The 20,346-nt window shown below is 37.0% G+C and overlaps 3 protein-coding genes across 4 annotated transcripts; 1 reads left to right on the forward strand and 2 right to left on the reverse strand.

Annotated features, from left to right (window-relative positions):
• Window positions 1-837: 837 nt before the first annotated feature.
• On the forward strand, window positions 838-4,111 carry LOC108982026 (transport inhibitor response 1-like protein). The gene is made up of 3 exons (XM_018953293.2): window positions 838-1,680; window positions 2,082-2,586; window positions 2,666-4,111. Exons 1-3 carry the CDS (start codon window positions 1,052-1,054, stop codon window positions 3,425-3,427), a joined length of 1,896 nt encoding a protein of 631 aa, XP_018808838.1. The 5' UTR covers window positions 838-1,051; the 3' UTR covers window positions 3,428-4,111.
• A 6,217-nt stretch (window positions 4,112-10,328) lies between these two features.
• LOC108982027 (pyridoxine/pyridoxamine 5'-phosphate oxidase 1, chloroplastic) lies at window positions 10,329-16,163 on the reverse strand. 2 transcript variants are annotated; one of them, XM_018953295.2, is made up of 13 exons: window positions 15,691-16,163; window positions 15,530-15,568; window positions 15,280-15,447; window positions 15,087-15,192; window positions 14,579-14,745; window positions 14,225-14,467; window positions 13,960-14,048; window positions 13,256-13,306; window positions 13,068-13,158; window positions 12,124-12,228; window positions 11,398-11,468; window positions 11,037-11,157; window positions 10,329-10,633 (listed from the first exon to the last, which is right to left on the reverse strand). In XM_018953295.2, the coding sequence occupies exons 1-12, from the start codon at window positions 16,111-16,113 to the stop codon at window positions 11,040-11,042; spliced, it is 1,671 nt and encodes a 556-aa protein (XP_018808840.2). In that variant the 5' UTR covers window positions 16,114-16,163; the 3' UTR covers window positions 10,329-10,633; window positions 11,037-11,039. The 2 variants fall into 2 exon arrangements, with proteins under 2 accessions (XP_018808840.2, XP_018808839.2); XM_018953294.2 differs by having other exon boundaries at window positions 11,062-11,157; window positions 15,691-16,158.
• Window positions 16,164-17,129: 966 nt separating this feature from the next.
• Window positions 17,130-19,627, reverse strand: LOC108982028 (esterase CG5412-like). Its single transcript, XM_018953296.2, has 6 exons — window positions 19,209-19,627; window positions 18,975-19,073; window positions 18,714-18,755; window positions 18,466-18,595; window positions 17,641-17,742; window positions 17,130-17,535 (listed from the first exon to the last, which is right to left on the reverse strand). Exons 1-6 carry the CDS (start codon window positions 19,431-19,433, stop codon window positions 17,456-17,458), a joined length of 678 nt encoding a protein of 225 aa, XP_018808841.1. The 5' UTR covers window positions 19,434-19,627; the 3' UTR covers window positions 17,130-17,455.
• Window positions 19,628-20,346: the final 719 nt, after the last annotated feature.

Genomic DNA, 20,346 nt, shown 5'->3' on the forward strand with positions numbered 1-20,346 from the left:
CAAACAAATATGATTCACACAATTTGTAATAATATTCATTATTAAAATTACATCCAAAATATAATAAACAAAATATACAATGTAAATATATTAGTGTTACAATCTCAAATATAATAAAAAATTAAAAACACAGGTTTAAATAAATTTAGAACTTGAAGAAATAAGTGGAGCGTTCTTCTTGCCCTTTAGGTCTAAGGGTATAAAGGTAAATTTAATTTTCTTAACAAGTCATAACGGGTTGACCCGTTAGTGATCCGTTAAGCAATCGTATCTTAATAGGTCAATCTGTTTTTATCCGAACCTATTAAGGCTAAACTCTAACTCACTTTTATTGTATCGTGTTCGTATTGGATTAACGGGTCGTGTCACATATTACCATTCCTTGTAAGGAGGTGTTAATAAAATTATAAATTGCTTGCCCCCTCCTCACATTCACTCTAAGATCAATACATGGTTTTGTTAATATCATTCTTTAATGTTTACAAAAGACATGGAGTTGGGAAAGTAAAGATTTTCCAATTACATTTAAGTCCTGTTTAAGAATAGTAGATTCAAATTTCAATGACAACATGGAATGGAAACGCTCCATACTTGGAAAAAGTGAGGCAGAGACAATACATAGTTTATTGATTTGGACAATGATGCCATAAAAGAAAACTTAATAATGATAATCAGTGCTTGGGGAGGGAGGTGGTGGTTTAACTATACGTATATTTCTGGATAACTTTAGTCGGGGTATTTGCAGAATAACTCAAGAATATAGGGGCTTCCTCCACAACTTTCTAACATTTCTTCTTTCCTTCTCTCTCTTTTTCTTTTTTTTTTTAACATTTAAGGAGTATTAGATAGATATAAAATTCATGGAGGAATAAAGCTCACTGTTGCGACGCAGTGTCCTTCCTTCCTTCCTACTTCCCAGTTGAGCATCCCCCAACCTCTCTCTCTCTCTCTCTCTCTGTTTGTTACCAAAAGCTTGCGATCTGATTAAATTAAGCTTTTATCTGGCCAAAACCCAGATCAGAGAGTGAGCGAGCCAGAGTCGTTCCTTCCTATGAGAAAGGACCGGACGGAAATGTCCGAAGACGACGATCGGTCCCCTCCCTTGGATCTTCGCGGGGCGGACATCGCCGAGTCCTCCAACAAGACCCGGAACTGCAGCGGAGTGTCCGGTTCTGGGGGTCCTGTGCCGGGACCCGGTCCCAGTTCCATGGAGTTTCAGGCCCCCTACCCGGACCAAGTGCTCGAGAACGTGCTCGAAAACGTGCTCCAGTTCCTCAGCTCCCGGCGGGACCGTAACGCGGCCTCATTGGTATGCAGGTCGTGGTGGCGCGTGGAGGCGCTCACTCGATCCGACCTCTTCATTGGCAACTGCTACTCGGTCTCGCCACGGCGGGCCACGGCCCGGTTCACCCGGGTCCGGTCCGTCTCCATCAAGGGAAGGCCGAGGTTCGCGGACTTCAACCTGATGCCGCCCGATTGGGGGGCTCACTTCGCCCCTTGGGTGACGGCCATGGCGTCTGCCTATCCCTGGCTAGAGAAGGTTTACCTAAAGCGCATGTCCGTCACGGACGACGATCTGACCCTACTTGCCAAGTCCTTCCCCTCTTTCAAAGAGCTCGTCCTCGTCTGCTGCGACGGCTTCGGTACCAGTGGCCTCGCCGTCATCGCCAGCAAGTGCAGGTACCTCCTTTTCCCCTGTTCCCCACAAGCTAGTTAGATCTATCTGAGGATAAACCTATATACGATCTCTGGGCCGTGTATACTGATTAGAGAAGTTTGCTACTTTTTGTAATGTATATTTAGGGTTTTTTCTCCCTCTTTTTGGTTCTATTTCTTTTGCTTTTAATTTTACTTTTTGGGGGAGAAACGGGTAGATCTGTTTGATGGATTTGGTATGGTTTTATTGTCTTGATGCGTTTCGAGATTTATGGTATTCTTTACTAATTATAGTAAGCGAACCCTAACTTGTACGTAACAAGAACGAGATAGAGTTACTAAGAAAATGTTGGTGTATTTTGGATGGAAAATCCAAGTAACTATACATGATGTTATATGTAATCTTGTCATTTAACTTTCTTCAGACAACTGAAAGTCCTTGATCTGATCGAATCCGAGGTCACGGATGATGAGGTTGATTGGATTGCTTTTTTTCCGGAGAGTGGAGCGACCTGTCTGGAGTCACTGATCTTCGATTGCGTAGAATGTCCAATAAATTTTGATGCATTGGAGAGGCTGGTGGCTAGGTCGCCATCATTGAAGAAGCTTAGGTTGAATCGCTTTGTTTCTATTGGGCAGTTATATCGCCTGATGGTACGTTCTCCGCAGCTCACACACCTTGGAACTGGCTCTTTTAGTGCATCAGAGGGCATGGCTCATGGTGAACAAGAACCCGACTTTTTCACTGCCTTTGCTGCTTGCAGATCCTTAGTTTGTCTCTCGGGATTCAGGGAAATCTTGCCAGATTACTTACCAGCCATCCACCCAATCTGTGCTAATCTTACCTCCCTGAATTTTAGCTATGCGAATATTAATGCAGATCAACTCAAATTAGTCATATTTCACTGCCACAAACTCCAGATTTTCTGGGTAAGTTTCTTTTTGTAATTATGTTCTAATTGTGATTGTGGTTTGGCTTGTGAAGCTTATTTCTGCTTCCATAATGCAGGTCCTTGATTCAATATGTGATGAAGGACTTCAAGCTGTGTCTTCAACCTGCAAGGACTTGCGTGAGCTTCGTGTTTTCCCTTTTGACGCTCGGGAGGATAATGAGGGCCCTGTTTCTGACGTGGGCCTCCAGGCAATTTCTGAGGGCTGTAGGAAATTACAATCGATTTTGTATTTCTGCCAGCATATGACAAATGCGGCAGTGATAGCCATGTCAAGGAATTGCCCGGATCTTGAGGTGTTCCGTCTCTGTATAATGGGGCGACATCGCCCAGACCGTGTGACCGGTGAACCCATGGATGAAGGTTTTGGAGCCATTGTTATGAACTGTAAGAAGCTAACTAGGCTTGCTGTATCCGGTTTACTGACTGATCGTGCTTTCAGTTATATTGGAAAATATGGGAAACTGGTTCGTACCCTGTCAGTTGCTTTTGCTGGAGACAGTGACATGGGGCTTAAATATGTGCTAGAGGGCTGCCCTAGACTGCAGAAGCTTGAGATCAGGGATAGCCCATTTGGGGATGCAGCTTTGCGTTCTGGTTTGCATCACTATTACAACATGAGGTTCCTTTGGATGTCTTCATGCAGGTTATCTCCCCAAGGTTGTCAGGAGATTGCTCGAGCATTGCCCCGCCTGGTGGTGGAAGTAATCAGGGATGATGCTATTGAGCACACAGATGAGACTGTTGACATATTGTACATGTATCGGTCTCTTGAAGGCCCCAGGGATGATGCCCCAGGATTTGTGACCATCTTGCAATAAAAGAAGTTGATTCGGCTGTTTGGTGGCTACCAAGCAAGCTAAAAACATTTTTGTGGGAAAATTGAAGATGGCGGGTGGCTTTTATATGACCCGCAAGGAGGTCCCTGCAACCATCGTCTGTCAGACAAATATGAGTGAACAACTGCTGTTCCTGGCTTGAGCAGTTGCAAAAGCATCCATAACAGAAGCGAGGTATTGGACTGTCCAATATTGTTCTATTGGTACGCTTCTCAAATTTTATGTTTCTTTTGCTTTCACATTCGTTTTATCATAAACAAAGGCTGCCAGAAGAGGAGAAGGGGGGAGCGGTTGTCAAGCTGGGAGGGGTTTTCAAGCTACATTGATAATTTAAAATATGAGAGTTTAAACGTGGATAGTATTATTTATGAGGAGATGGAGATGGGTCTTGAAGAAATGGAGATTCAGAAAGGTGAAATTTCGAACTTATCTTCCATGCCACCAGTAGAGAAGCAGGAGCTAGTGTTCACTCTCGAGAAAACTTAAATCTGTTTATTTTGTGATTCAAATGGTAGCTAGTTTAAGCTGTAGCTGCTGAGAACTAAATGCCCAGGCTAATGCATCTCTTTCTCTTTCCAAGTGCTTGTTTTTTTCAGATGTGTTGTAGCACCTGACTGTTGAATTTATTATTGTTATTGTTAGCAAATGTGAGATGGGAAATAAATGCCAAAATCTGCATGGACCATATGTCATATACATACATACATACATACATACATACATACATATATATATATATTAATATATCTATATATGTGTGGAATGATCAATTGACAGTGAGACCCATTAATGATGTGTGGAAAGTGTAGTAGAAGTACACGTTACAGCCTACAGGATTCCACCATCTCCACCGTCAGGGATTCCAATTTACATAACCAGTAGAATCCCAAATTCCCAATCATCTTCTGGCGTTGAATATTCCTGACGTTCTTTCAGATCCTTGGAGGAGCTCTTCCACCTGTACCGTCGTTTAGTTACTGAATCCATTTCCCATCTGATAATGGGGACATGTTCAGGGAGGGGTTCTACTTGCTCTTATTAGCTACCGCATTGTATTTCTGAGTTGGGTACTGACTTCATCTCATCTATACGTTGATATAGGTTGGGTTGGGGGGGTGGGGCCTATGGTTTGATGACTTGTCACAACCCCTGCGCTTGCGTTATAAAGCAGCCAAGTCCACCAATGAGACTCTCTCTATTCTCTCTCTCTTGCTCGCTCATTATTATGATAGAAATCTTTTCTGCCTTATTTGTTGGTATTCTCTCTGGCAGGATGGTAAAAAGCAAGCTTATCATCAGAGTGGGATCTGACTGTGCAATTGAATAAGTGATGGGAAGCAAAGCTTCGGCTTTCTTTCTTGTCGATCCATTTGTTGATCTGTAAAACAAGTGGACCAATGCCAACGTTTTTTTTTTCTTATCATTTGTCTTAGGGCAATTGGGCAACTCTCTCTCTCTCTCTCTCTCTCTCTGAGGATCCATTTGGGTCGTTTTACATGGGAAGATGGCCAGTGAAAGATAAGGAGGGGTGTGGATTCAACAGAAACGATAAAAGAACATTGAGTTTGAGTACCGTAGCTTAGCTTATCCATATTGCTTACGGTGGGAATAGTCGCTTGGATGACCATTGCTAATGAACGATAGCCTCTGCTTTTTAATTATATCTTCTGGAGTTTCCTTTTTCTTTTTTTTTTTTGAATTTTTCTTTTTGGGGCAACCAACCCTGTCCTCCTTAAAAAAAGTGTTTTTTTTTTCTTTTAATTTATTTTTGAAAATATTGATAATGACCTTACACAAGGACGACGATCTGCATCTCTCTCAAATCTTAGCCGTTTGATACTAAACGACCCATTTGATGGACCTATCTTACCTACTTGACAATCAATCCCATCATTTCTTAGATAAATATATTCACCAAATTATGTGGTCCTGAATGAGTAAGCATATCAACCCCCGTTTGGTTAGCACATGCATTATACTGTTTACTAAGCACATATATCATAATAATATGTTGCAGTGACAAAAGTTAAGCTTCTTTGGTGTTTGATTGGTTAAGACCAATCTCAAAAGTCCTGTCCCACCACCTGATCATTGAGTATGTGGGCCACGTGTACGTTATGGGAGGTGGGTAACATTAATGCCCTTGTTCAAATTAAAAATTTTACAAAAATAAAAAATAAAAATAAAAATAATTTAGTTAATGGTTATTTCTATTGTTATTTTAAAATATTAGTGTAGACTGTAGATGCAGAGATGATAAGAACTAAAGAAGCTAGCGTCCAAGGGAACAAACAACGAAAACCAACTAATTCTGCAGGTAGGTGGTGCCAGTCCAGTGGGTGATCAAAGTGGTGGGAGAAAAATATATATATTTTTTATTTAAAAAAAAAAAAAGTCGGTGAAGCCAAAAGGATTTTGGGTTTTTTCTCTACTTTTGTCTGTTAAGCACATTCATGGCTGAACTAAGCACGAGGTCAACCACTAAAGTACCCTCTCTCTGCTTCTCCACTTAATTAAATTCACCCTTTTTTTTTTTTTAGAATATGTTCGCACTCTTTCCAGGATTGATCTTCGCTTTGTTTAGTGTTGCAAATTTCTTCTCATATGTTGTCGTGGCATTAAGCTTGCTTTGCCGACATTTTAGCCTGGCTACACTACATAGATAATAAATGAGAAATGGTGATATTAGAGTGTTTATAAGTCCTAAGACAGACACTGTTGCCAAACATGGCGTTCTAAAAAGTCACGTAAAAAACAAACAACTTGGTTTGGACATTAACCTAATATATTTGACTCCATTTGGATGGAAGTGGTAGGATCTTCCATTCCTCCCTCTCCCTCTTTGATTCCCAAATCAAGAAGATAACATTACAAGTGACTAAGACATCCTTGAATTTTTCTAAAACAGCTAGAGTTTGGATTGCCCGTATCAGTCTTTAAGATCATTCTCAAATGTCAAATTAAGTGGCTACATTTCATGTTAGATTGATTGACACTTGAAGATCTCATGATATATTCCTCATGCATTATTACAAATTGTAGAGAATCTGACAAAGTGAATCGAGATTATCATCAAAATGTCATAACTATGTTCTTATCTTTCTTTTTTTCAATAAATATTCGAAAGAAGTGTCATCAAGGTCGATTTTTTGAGTTAATTATTCTTGTCTTAAACAATTTTCTTTTTTAATTGGCAAGATATCTGAAGTTATTTGTCCTGGCTAATCTTTTTGATACATTTCATCTTAATTTTTCTTTCTATTTTTTCTTTTTATAAGTAGTATTTCATTAATTTAAATATTAGAAAACAAGAGTAGAGGGTAGAGGATCCCAACAACAATCTAACATATCTTCATTTTTTCATACTTTTGTTCAATAAAAATAATAGAATTAAAAAATATATATATATATATATATATATATACGAAGCTCTTTGCTTTACTTTGTTTAAGAGATAAATAAGTGTTTTGTATTAGTTTTGTGACTATGACTAATATACTATAATTACTACGGCCTTATGATTAAAAGATATTTATTAAACAATGAAAAATATGACACTTCATGTCAATACATAATTTCATTCTCATTGAAATTATCTGGAATCTTGAATTGATCTCACGTTCTTATTGTAAATGATTTTAGATACTTGAATTATAATATATGTATTTTTATTATATTTTAAATTAATACTAAAATATTCTATGCAAACTCTTATCATCAATCATCTCATTAAACAAGTTAACTTGTTGGATTCAGTAAATTGGGTCCTAACTCGATTTTGAATGTGATTTCAATTTGGATTTTTCGAAGTTTGGTCAAACATCCATGGGGACTTATCCCATCAAACATGGTTAAAAAGAAGTGTCAAATCTGTCACACTAAAGAAATGAGAAAGGCATTGGCCAATGGCCACAATCGCCCCACATGTAAGCGATTTTACAATCTCGATGCAAGAAAGAATGCTTTGGTTCAACAAAATCTTTGAATTATTGGTTCTCTTTTTCATGCAACAAAGCTAGCTATTCAATGGCAGGAGAACTTCCCTGTCATGTTTTTTCTCTATTTGAATAATGGTAGAATTATTATTTTATTATTATTTATTTATTATTTAAATTGTTTTTTAATTTTTTTAATTTTTTTATTTAATGATTAAGAAAGTAAATATTAATAAAATTATATATTTTTTTCATTTTTTTCTTAATAATTAAGAATAAAAAAATACTTAAAAAATGATAAAAAAATAAAAAAATTTAAAATGTGCTTGAGAAGTAGCTGAGTAGTAGATAGATAGTAATCCTATCACTACCTTTTTTTTTTTTTCCTTTCGTTTCTGGTATTCAACAGGATAACAGCTGAAAAACTCAACTTATATTTGTATCATGCAATTTTATATATTTTTCCTGTTTGTATTATTATTTTGTTTTCATGCTATTTGTGACCAATCAAAATTAATCAAAAAAAAAAAAAAAGAACAAGAGAAGAAGAAAGATGTAATCCATGTCTGATAAAAAGACATTAATAAACCTCTGAAAATGGGTGTGGAGTGTAGTACTAATGTAAGAGGTCCCTCCCGGTCAATTTCCGACGAAAACACAGGAATTGGGGGTCAAATGATCATAAATATATCATTTGAAAGATAGGTGTTATTTAAGCTCGTTCAAAAGGTCATAACAGAGTAAACTATCTCTATCATGAATACTGTTTCGAGTCTCCATTAGATAGATGCCTGCGTGCCCAATTTATATGGCAGAGGTGGGGGGTCCTCACTCCTTACCCTTTCTCCATTTATATTTCTTTTTCTTCTCTGTTTATTAGGGACACCATTATTTCCATCTAGAAGATTTAGATCAAACCCACTTTAGGTGTTCTTGCACATTCAAAAAGGCATATAGAAAGGTTCTAGATCCATACCTCAACAATTGTCCCAATCTCCAATGATGATTAGGGCGTTGCAACAACTTCTTCTTCTTCTTCTTTCCAAGGTCAATTCCATTCCTCTCGACCCAAGTTTTCGAACTCCAAATTTTCATTTTAGAGATTGAGAGTTATGTCAATCAAGTCACAGACGTTTGACTCCTTTAAACTCAAGTTTTAAGAACCATTTTCTTGCAAAAAAATTTGAAGCAAAGTATTATTCATTTTGACAAAAGAGGTTCGAGTCTTTGAGATAAAATAAAATAAAGATGATAATAATAATAATAAAAAAAAAAAAAACTTGTATCTTGTAGGAGCTTAGTATGTTTGTTTCATGTGAGAAAAAAGGAGCAACGGATAAGATTATTCATGAGGTGCTTGACTTTGAAATTTGCTCAATCAGTCAAAAGTAATATTCGTGAAAGTGATTTCATGCATAATAATACAAAGTGCATTTAGCAATTACAACACTCTTTAGAGCTCCTCGAGTTGTTTGGGGAGGTGGCCACTTGCACCCAAAATTGGGCAGTTTGGTCAACATCCATTCAGTGGCTGTCAGAGATAGGCTCTTATTATTTATAGAAAAAAGGGTCAATGAACTTCAAGTAGATAGATAGATAGATATATTACATTAGATTGTGTAATCCGAAATGCAAATGCTACCAACTCGTGGGTTTGGATCAAACAGCTTTGCCCACTGGTGGAATTAATAAAGCAGAGGCTCCAAAGCGATTATGGGTCATAGGCCTTTTTAGATGCATGATTTGAAAGAGAGAGGGAGGGAATCTACTAATCATTTCTCCTTTAGAACTATAAAAATTCCGCCACATCTACTTCATGGGATCTCTCATGGGTGATGTGTACCTCCTGCAGTGTCTCTTGATTTTTGGCTTTTTTTTGGGCATCTGAATTCTTTGATATTCCACTCATTTAAGAAGGAAAACCACACTTTCAAAAGAAAGTGGGGTGGTCACCCACCATCAACTTGGCCTTTCAGAGCTAAAAATAAAAAAGTAGTGCTTCAGGTTTCAGCTTCAGCTGGTCAAAGAACATTAAAAAGAATTTCCTGATATTTTCCATGGTGGAGCCCGTTTTGGTCATGATAGACACCCTCTCTCAACACAACCACCATTAATATTAAGAATCATCCATAAAAATTAAAAGAAACCCCAAAGCTCGAAGAGAACTAGCGATACACCAGAGAGAGAGAGAGAGAGCGAGCAAAGTTCACCTTGATTAGAGAGACGGCCTCCTTCCCAGATGGTGTTTTTAATGATGAATTTTGGGTTTAACGGCAAGCGCCGAAGTAATCATCTAAATATTGAATATAACAAGTGAACTTTTGATCCACTCATAAAAGCAACCTACAGTAAATAGTGTCACAGCCTTGTGATTAAAAAGCCTTGTCTTTTACGTAACTGCCACCAAGCCCCTAAAGAAACATGGCAGTGTTCGATGGACATCCAGCATCCAGAGAGAGAGAGAGAGAGAGAGAGAGCTCCCACTCAAACCTTCAAGCAAGAGGATTTTCAAAAAGTCGTTATCTGACAATCATGCAAAACAAATAGTGAAATTGCTTTAGAAGCAAAGGTGCTGGATCAACAGTAAAAAGGCACGTTGGGTTGAAATACAATTGAGTTTAGCTATATATATTTCCAATTTTGTACAGAGGAAAAAGAGGGAGATCATGAAGAACAGATAACATGGCCGTACAATTGTAGGCACTAGATGAAGAGGAAAGGATTGTGGGGTTGAGCTACAAAACTTATGGTATATGATAACCTTTCCTTTTTTTTTTTTTCAAATGACAACTTGTATGTTAGATTTTGTTTAGACTGATGTTGTACCACAATGGTGTGGCGGCTAAGAAACACTCTGTACCAAAATATTTGGTTTTATTTCAACTCTTAATCCACATATATTTTACCATCCAGGAGCAGTAATGAAATATGGTAGAACACTCGAACCATGCACTAAAGATTCTAAGCATTTCTCACCTTTAAGATGATTCTGTATGAAAATCACAACATATGCAAGAATCAATCTGTGTGATTCACTAAATTGTTCTCCTCTACAGATTTTAGAATCAGACCATGCATTAAAATCTATCACTCTCGGATACAAATGTACCCTCTCAATGCCCCATTGATATCAGTGCAAATGCACATCGCTTACAGTTGATTCGCACCAAAGATATGAACATATAATCAGGGAGCCAGTCGCTCGATATTCCACACACGCTGTCCATCAACCTCCCTAGGAGAGTACAGCAACCTATCAAGAAGATAGAAGAATAATAACAATGAGAATCATAGTTATAAATGTTCTGAATCCATACAAGTTTCCAAAGAATCTTTGAGACACCTTACAAAATATGTCAACGCAAATTTCTTAAATAAGTTGCGCCACAACATGAGTTCCCAATATTCAAAATAAAACAGACAAGCAGTAAACTATGTTCATCAATAGATTCCTTCATTACTTGTAAAAAAAAAAAAAAAAACTTAGGATATGAAACAGATAAAGAATTCAATACATGTAGCTTCAATCCAAAGTTTTAAGGTCAAACCCTGCATCCATCAACCAGAATTATACCGACTTTGGCCCAAACCAGCTCCATTCATTCATCAATAGCCAATCACTGAAATTGCAGCAAGAATAAAAGAATAAAAGCCACCTTTCATAAATGGGATGAAAACCACCTGTCATGCAAGCGGGACTGCTGCCCTTGCCAAAACTCAAACAGCTCTGGTTGAAGCCTGTATCCACCCCAGTGTTTAGGTTTTGGAATCATACTTCTGCAAAACAAAAACAAAGAAGATTTCTAGTTACTGCATAAAAATTGCACTAATAGACCACAGTCAAGAGTCCATCATCTGAAGGATTTAGATCAAGTGTCATTAGCAGAATCCATGCATAAGCCAAATTATCAAGAATTAAAAATTAGATATTCAAACAATCTTGCCATTCTTCAGCCACTCCCTGCCCCCACCTCCTTTTCTCAACATACACAAGTACAAAGAGAAAAGAAAACTTACCCGTCAGAAAATTTTTCCTCTAGTTCCTTATATTGTTGGTGTAGAACATGCCTTCCAGGCACTACAGTACTCTGAAGAAAGCAAGAAACTGGTATCAAATGTTCATGCACAGATGTTCAATAGACTTGGAGGAAAAAGAAATTTCACAGTCAAATAATTCCAGAAGAAAATGGCAGAATAGGAAAATATCATCATTCTTAAACAATCTAAAGTTTCTCAAATGACCCCTCCCCCTCCAAGTTTGATTACTCTGAAACTCTTACAAATGACCTCCTTAACCGACTGACCTACCCACCATCCTTTTTTTACTTTCTGCTCATTATTATTACTTTTTTAAATTTAGTTTGAGTCTTACTCATTTTAAGACTCCCACTTTTACCAGAACACCTTGAAGCCATAATAACAAGCATCTCCCATACCATTTTAATAACTCTAAATTTCAATTGACTTAAAAGGGAAAATGATGAAACATGTTAATATAACAAAGAGTCACAACGGAAGGATAATGATACTAAAATTTGCAGACATCCTCTATTGCTCATAAAAGGCTTTCTCAAAATTTTCTTAATTAAAAAAAAAAAAAAAACTGTTGTTGTATACAGTTTAAGTGTTTCTGAAATTATTACACCATATGTGCATCAGTCTCTTTTTAAGAAAAAAATATTGCACATGCTTCATGTTTACAGTAAGCTGGTATTCAATAAATTGTAAAGAGGTGAAATAAACCTGCTTGCTAACTATTGCTCCAAGCTGACTTCCTCGAGGACGACTATGAAAGTACTGCTCAGATTCCTCATCAGAAACTTTCTGCACAGAGCCTTCAACCCTCACCTAGAAATCAAAGTTGATGTTAAATTTGGTCTTCAACCAGGAAACATGATGATGCATTATGTCTTCATAGTGCAAATGTTAGCTCAATTACCCTTTTATGGAAATTACATAGGTAAATATTAAGTAGCATGGCCCCCATACAGATCAGATATAATGTTTCAAAATGCCCCAGATTTAATGCCCATAAGCATTCATTATGTAAAATTTCAAACATTAACTAGTTACAAAGGTGCAGATTTCATAATTCATAAACATTGAGACCTGGATGTATGGTGTGGCGAGGCAGTTTCCTCACAAATGCCTCAGATGCTGAGACACAAATTCCTGTGATTAAACCTTAGGTTTGTAGTTTTTGTTGTGTGTGACCAGGCGTCGGCATCATGCTACAGTTATTTGTCACTAATCACATTAAGTGAGCTGATTTTTAATTATTTTAGCAATTGAATTTCGTCACCCTCTTCAGGTGTACATAAATGTAGATTAATCATGGGAACATCTGCATGCAGTCTAGTATAGTTAATCATGCAGTTGCTGCACTGCTGTTCAAAAAGATGTCACTGGCATTGCTTAAAAGCTTCTTAACATTTCTTTCAATTATCTCTCTCTCAACAAGTATGTTACTCTGATACTAATCCTCCACCTACCATCTGAGGTTTAATGAACCACCAAATCCACCGCATTTAGAATTTTAGAGCACTAAATTGAACCAATACCCACTATTTCAGGCTCATAACAACATGAGGACAGCCACCTGGAGAACAGGAAAGCCATCACTGTCCCATATTCTACTATGGTGTTGCACCGAAGACCTTATTCTAACAACTGAGAGGTCAAGTTACCTGTCGATTAAGACCTTCCCAATAGAAAAGCAGTGATGCATGGGAATTATCAGATAATTCGCGGGCCTTTCGACTTTCATAATTTGTGTACCTGCATTTAGTAACAGCAGTAATATAAGAAAAACAAGATTTCACAGGAAACCATTGCCAGACGTATGCAGTGCCACAGCAGTAGCAGATTAACAGACCAGACAAAACCGTCCTTATCAATTCCTTTTAGCAGTACCATTCGTGATGACCTGTGGTAGTAAGACAAAGTACAGTCCATTATAAAAGGTAAACAAAGTTCCACATATGAACTAAAAATTAAAATGAACGTTCAAAACAATAAAACTGTGCATGCCACTTGCTGATAGTCATCAAATCCTCATATCCATTTCTTTGGAAAAATCCAAGAAAACTGACGATGTGTGGGTGTGTGTGGGTGTGTGCGGGCAGCAGCTGCACCAAATCATCAATAAACGAACAAAACTTTAGACTTTTCTTCAATAAATCAGTTCAGAAGCTAATTCCTTCAACTCAAAGGCCTAAAAACAAATCTCAAAGTGAAAATATTAACTGGCCGTCAAGCATATGAGCATAACTGGGCCACCCCTATTATCTTCAGAATGAAATATTCTGATGAGGAAAAAATGGTGGAATAGTGAAAGATGATGGCTAACTCGACCAACACGCATGTTATACAATATATATTACTTCTTGATATATGAGCAAGTGTGTTGAATTTGAATGGCAAGAAGTAACGAATATGACACATTTTACAATTTTGAAGCATTGAAATTTAGGTTCCTGTGTAAATCAATTTCCAACAGGGTGATAAGGTACTTGGGAAAATTATAAACACATTTGATAGCGATGAAACAAGCCAAATAGCAAAAGAAGCAATTATTACGGTTTTCCTTGCTTCCCAACAGTTGACAATGCCATTGCATTTGGTTCTTTCAAGCCAGCAGCCACTGCATCATCAAACCATTTGCGAAACTGCAAGATAATGAACAGCTTATTTTTTATGTGACCAATGAGTTTTTCAATTGATTGTGACAAAATCATCGCAAAAATGTTTGTTCTCATGTATATCATTTGGCTCAAAACCACCAAGATTAAAAAAATATATCAATACCTTACGATCAGCAATACTGCTTTTCTTGAACTATTACCTGATGAATAGGATCAGCCTCCACCCGTTCCTCGAGGAGTTCTGGAGAAATATAGTTCTCTCTGAGTGCTGATATATCAATTTTTGGAGGCTTTCCAATCCTGACACACATTGCAGTTCCAGGATATGGTGGAAGACGAAGATTATATTTGTCTACAATAGATGGTGGGACAAATCTACCACCTAGAAAGTGGTGTGGACCACAAAACTTCTTTGCACACAACTTTGGAGCAGTCAAAGAAACCTAGAAACATACCAAATTTTGCATTACAAAGTTTATTCGATATATGCGTGCAATTTACTAAAAACATTTTCACATACAATAGCACAAGTGAGTTTTCCATAAGAAACATACCAACATATCAGGCTTAATGCCTTCACCACCCATGTCTCCCTCTTCGACATGCCACCCAGATGGAATGTCTACAGAGACAATAACAGGGGATTTTTGGTGCGCTTGATCATAATGTCGTAAAGAAACCAGTCTTTGGATGAGATCATCAAAAGGTGGCCTTGGGGTACCTAAAGGATTAAAAGCTACTTGTGGTCAATAATTTAAAACACTAGATGTGGAGCTTCCAAAAATGCAAAACAGCAATCGTCAGCCTGTAATCATTTGCAAAATGGAGCCTAAACTACAAAAGAAGCAATGTAACAGAAACGTGTTGAGGGCTTTTATGTAGATGAGCTATTAACTTCTCGTAGAAATAGGAGCAAGTTGAATTTATTACGGTTTTTCTAGTCCTAAATAACATCCATACTACAAATACGAGTCATAAAAGCTCAAATGCCAGTAATGCATAGTACCTATAAACATTACACATAAAAGTCAGAAAACACCAAAACAGAAAAGGAGAAATTACCATGGAATGAGAACCCAAACATTGCGTCTACTAGAATGTCAAAGTCCTTTGACAAGTCTGAAGGCAGATCTTCCACTGACAAGAAAGGGATTGACAGTGATTCGATCTACAAAATTACTTACATCAAATAAGAAAACTTTCTGGCAAACCCACACCAAAAATTCAAAGATAGAAATAACGGAACTATCTATACCTGCGTAACCAAACCAGAATAAAGAGGCTTCGGAGTACGCTTTGGATAGCAAACAACCGGTTTGTAACCAAAGTGATGCAGATGACGAGCAGCCACGAGACCATCACCACCATTGTTCCCAGGACCACAAATAGCGAGAACACGGTTGTATTCACCTGCTTTGTAAACCTGTCCAAAACGATACGCATTTGGGTCTTTACAGAAAGAAAATCCTCATACAAAACCTGGAGGCAGGTTCCTAAAACCTTACCTCTGCTATGGAAGTCGCCACGCTGAAACCAGCCAATTCCTAATAACCAAAATAATTCTCAGCAAAAAACGGATATAAAGTCGATGGCTTAAACACGAAACGAAAACATAAAATGACAGAAGAAGAAAAATTGGATAATAAATCCGTGATTAGAGAATGACCATGAGCTGATCGACGCTAAACCCGAGAGGACCCATGAGGAGCTCATCGATCTCGGCGGCTTCTCGCTGCCCCAAGTACGATATAGAGTCCGGATTTTGAATCACTCTGTCCCCCATTCTTCCACTTCCCTTGGAACAAAAGGAACGAATTGCAAGACTGGAACTTGGAAGGAGAAAACCTTGAGCAGAGAGTCGGGTTGACTTGTTGGCAGTTGAATTGGTAGTTAGATATGAGGGAAGTACAAGAGAGGGAGAAAGAGAAAGAGAAAGATATGGGCTGAAGGGGGAGAGTTTGGAGAGAGGACTACGGGGAGAGCGAGAAGGATTGCGAAGGTTAGAAGCATTAAAAATGGGAGGCAATGAAGAGTGGTGAGCGGTAGACAGGCATGTCATTATTCGGCTTTTGCGTGCCAAATTCCACATCCTTCTTTCCTTTGTATGTGATTATGCTTTCCTTTGTGACTTTGAATGTGCGTCCACCGTGTCTCCCTCAAGCCTCCTGTATTGATTAAGGGCAATTCTTCTCATCAGTCACTATTTATTATTCTATACTTTATATTTTATGAAAAATATTTTTCACATCTTAAAAAAAAAACTGTTAATGTGAGAATATAAGAGTGAATAGTAACTGATAATAGAATTCTTGATTGTCTAAATAACAATAAGTGGTATTATTTTATACCTCATATCTTATGAAAAATATTTTCACATCTTAAGAAAAAAAAAAATTGTTAGTGTGAGAGTATACGAATGAATAGTAACTGATAATAGAATTCCTGATTGTCTAAATAACGATAAGTGGTTTCGACATTTTATTTATTTTTTGCTGATCCGGTTCCTTCAACTAAATCATGAGCTTCAACTTTCTAATCCATATTGAACAATGTCCGCTTAGAGTTTGCATTGCTCGAAAATCTTTTGCGGATGGTAATAAATCATGTGGTTGAGTTCACACGATGTATCTCTATCTAATTTCTAAAATTGGACTATTTAATTCGAATTAAACAATCGAAGGTGTTTATTTTGGAAACATAAATAAACTTGATGAAAAAAATCAAAAATCAAAAAAAGGGATCATTAGATAAGAAACCCAGTTTTAGTTTAAAATTATATTTATCCAAATGTTCATTATGAGTTTCAACTATCGTCTGTTATTTTCCCTGTGAATAGAGTTGCTGTCTTAGATCGTAATCATCGAGAAACATGTATTCCTTGGGGTCTTTACACTGTGTGGATACGAACTCTACAACCCATTTAAAACTTGTCTTTTCTCTTGTGCTCTCTCTTTCGATTGTCATCCCTTAATCTCCCATTGCAAATGCAAGGTTCGCTGTTGATCTAAGAAAATTAGAAAACACGCTGTCTTGGCTGTTGAAAAGGCACCACCGTGGGTCCGTAAGTTGTAAGAATGATGTTAAGAGAGACTGATTAGTAGAGCTGATGATACAGAGAGATATGCATTTCAACAAAACATCAGCGAGATGATGTTATAACTATGATTTCACACACATGAACCTTTATATCAATATTTTCTAACAATCTTGCGGACTTTGTAACGTTATTACCTAAAAAAATGGAAAACAATTGAACTTTTGGGGGCCTTTTCCCTGTATACCATGAATCAATTATTTGAAGGTAAAACATGTATATGAATCGGAATTAGCCCCGAAGACATTAAAGAGAGAGAGAGAGAGGGAGGAAAAACAAAAGAGAGTGTAGATTTTCTTATGCCGGCAAAGCCTCCTCGAATAAGCATATAATATATTCACGACTCTTCTTCATTCTCAGACAACATCTTTTGAATCCTCTCGAGGAAAGTCTCCACAGTCTGCTTAGCCTTCTCATCTGACATATAAAAAGAGAAGTTTTTTTAAAAGCACGCACACACATTGCGCCAGCCTGCAGCATTGTGGGAAGAGACAGCAAGCAGAGAAATTTAAAGCAAATTACCGAGTCTGGGTATTGTATGGCCCTTGGGATGATGAATCACTACAGGGTCTACACAGCATTCCAACAGTTCCATTCCATATTGCTTCAAGTAATCTGTCTCTCCTGCAACAACGTAGTTAATTTCAGTACTGTCTCCGCAAGCGCGATGGTTAATTTCAGTGTCTCCCGGGTGAAGCATGGATAATAGATAACCAATAAAAAAATAAAAAAGAGGTTTTAAATTGGTAAAAGTCAAAGCCTATAGTTTCCACCCACATCTATGGTCGGGATTATCAACATGCATGCTCACCTAAATCTAACATCTTACTACACATAACGTAAGTGTTTTGAATTTTGAGGGACCGCGATTTCAGATTTGTATCATCTCTTATATCATCGGTGTTATACGCAGCTCGCTAGTGATTGTTTGTTCTCCTATGTTATTCACCCCCCCCACCTACCCCTGTTTGTCCATTACATTTATCTTCAATATTTTGTATAAAATAAATGGCATATTAACGAGGATCTACGATTCTATCTGCTAATCATATTATTTCCTAGAGATTTTATATCATATATCTAGTCAGGAAAAGCCATACATCAATAAGAATAATGATGAATATAATTTTAAAATATACAAATCTCGTATATTTTTTTAAAATAAAAATAGATAAATTTGAGATACACATAATTTTTTTTAACGATGAGTCTAATTTTTCTTTTAAATAAAGCATGTAGAGTTTACACATCTCAAATATCTACCATTATTATATATATATATATATATATTATTGTATACACGTTATATAGGCAGTGGGTGGGTAGAATAAACGTGAAGCAAAGTACCTAGAAAGTGGAGGGAGGAGCATTGAATAGGAGACGCATATGCTTTGTCAGTCACGGATGGCGATCTAAACTTGGCGCCCCCGATAATTATGAGAAACTTTATTTTAGCAACCTTAGTCAGCGCTACGCCCTGAAATAAAAAAGTCAAAACCCACAGCCCTCCTACCAAATCAGATCTCGATTTCCATGGGTTAATATACTCAAAGGACAACATACAAACTTCCAATGAACCTCCACTTTCCACGTACCTGCGCTTGCAGCCCTGGCAGCGCAGCCGACAGTATCGCCCCCTATCAAAAATAATCGTTGCTTCATAAGACTTTAAACGATTGAAAAATACCAATATGAAACAAATGAATTCAGATCTTTTTGTTTTTAATTCGAAGAGATGAGATATGATGCAAATTGGAGAGGATCTCTGTTGGAAAGGAATTCTAAAGACGATAAGCATAGGAATTAAAGTTTGTTGCATTTTTATAAAAGAGGGAATTTCAGTTGGACTTTTGTACCTGAGAAAAACCGAGGAGACCATCAAATGGTCCGTGCTTAATCATGAAATTTTCGATGTAGGCAAGACACTCGTCGAAGTTCGTGTACTCCGTAAATTCCTGTGAGAAAGAAGTACAAGACTTTCTTCAGGAATCATGATAGTTGCTTATCCGACTCGGATTCGGACTACCTTACAACCAAAATTTTACTAGAAACAGATTAAATCAGAGAAAAAGTGGTAAAGAAAGACAGACCTTATTGAATTGGAACCACTCGTAATAAGGAGGATCGAAAATTCCTTCGACTTCGGATTTGCCTTGGGACGGGAAAGGAGCGTCGGCGAATACGAGGTCGATCTTTCGGAGCACGGAATCGGGCCACTTCATGTTCAGCTGTTTCTTGATAATCTCTCCGCTCGTTCTGAATCCATGGAGGCACAGAAACCTGGGCTTCCTCACCGTCTCGGCGTCGATTCCCATCTTAATATTTCTCGATCGTTTGTTTCTCTACTGTGACTTACCTTAAAATCCGGACAACGTTTTCTTCGTATCGGCTGGTTTGTGGGAGGGTGGTCGTAAGTGTTTGGATGTTCGGCTGAATTTAAAGCCCCGACAACACGGAGCATTGGGAGAGCTCCCATAAAACGGGAAGCTTCGAAACGGCCGCCTTGAAAAAGTGAGGGGGTTCGTCACTCGTGACGGTGGACTACACGCAGGCTACATGGAATATTTATTCGAAGTTCGCGTCAAATTTCTCCCACGTTGACTAACGATAACTTTAAAATTTATAAAAAATTTCATAAAAATTGAAATTTATAATTTCATATATTACAGTACAGATCATTTAAGATTTATCTAAGTTTTATTTAACAATCATTATTCAACTTTATTATTAAAATTCCTTTAAATCATTATAAAATTCAATTTCACGTGACAAAAAGTAACAAATAACTTGATATTTTATTTCTACGGCAATTATTAAATCAGAAGTCATAAGTTCAAACTAGATAAAATGCATATAAATGAAAAGAAAAATAATTTAATCATAAAAATATTCCACAAAAATAAAATTATTTTTGTACGTTGAATTATAAAATTATTTTTTTTATAAAATAAATTTAACGTATTATATGAAACTATGTCAATTTGTGAGTTTATTTTTATAAAATCTCTTTATATTTATATCAGGGAATACATAATTTGAGTGATTAGTTGAGTTAAAAAAAATTATATATATATTTGATCCCACAACATCTCTTGAATAAAATAAATATTGCTATGGGATTTACTTGAGAAAATATATATAGATACGAACATTAATAATTAGCAATATTAATCCATAATTTAATTAGAATATGATTATTAATTAATATATAATATTATGAATAGTAAA

Source organism: Juglans regia, chromosome 11, assembly GCF_001411555.2.
Source record: "Juglans regia cultivar Chandler chromosome 11, Walnut 2.0, whole genome shotgun sequence".
Lineage (NCBI taxonomy): Eukaryota > Viridiplantae > Streptophyta > Magnoliopsida > Fagales > Juglandaceae > Juglans > Juglans regia.

Bases quoted from the DNA above. Each gene is read 5' to 3' on its own strand.
- LOC108982026 (XM_018953293.2), top strand. From the start codon at position 1,052: ATGAGAAAGGACCGGACGGAAATGTCCGAAGACGACGATCGGTCCCCT. The intron at 1,681-2,081 runs GTACCTCCTTTT...AACTTTCTTCAG, and splicing joins GTCATCGCCAGCAAGTGCAG to ACAACTGAAAGTCCTTGATC. The intron at 2,587-2,665 runs GTAAGTTTCTTT...TCCATAATGCAG, and splicing joins ACAAACTCCAGATTTTCTGG to GTCCTTGATTCAATATGTGA.
- LOC108982027 (XM_018953294.2), bottom strand. From the start codon at position 16,113: ATGTGGAATTTGGCACGCAAAAGCCGAATAATGACATGCCTGTCTACC. The intron at 14,468-14,578 runs GTATGTTTCTTA...GTATGTTTCTAG, and splicing joins GCATTAAGCCTGATATGTTG to GTTTCTTTGACTGCTCCAAA. The intron at 11,469-12,123 runs GTTTATTTCACC...TGCTTTCTTCAG, and splicing joins GAGCAATAGTTAGCAAGCAG to AGTACTGTAGTGCCTGGAAG.
- LOC108982028 (XM_018953296.2), bottom strand. From the start codon at position 19,433: ATGGGAATCGACGCCGAGACGGTGAGGAAGCCCAGGTTTCTGTGCCTC. The intron at 19,074-19,208 runs GTCTGTCTTTCT...TCTTTCTCACAG, and splicing joins AGTGGTTCCAATTCAATAAG to GAATTTACGGAGTACACGAA. The intron at 18,596-18,713 runs GTACGTGGAAAG...TTTTTATTTCAG, and splicing joins TGCCAGGGCTGCAAGCGCAG to GGCGTAGCGCTGACTAAGGT.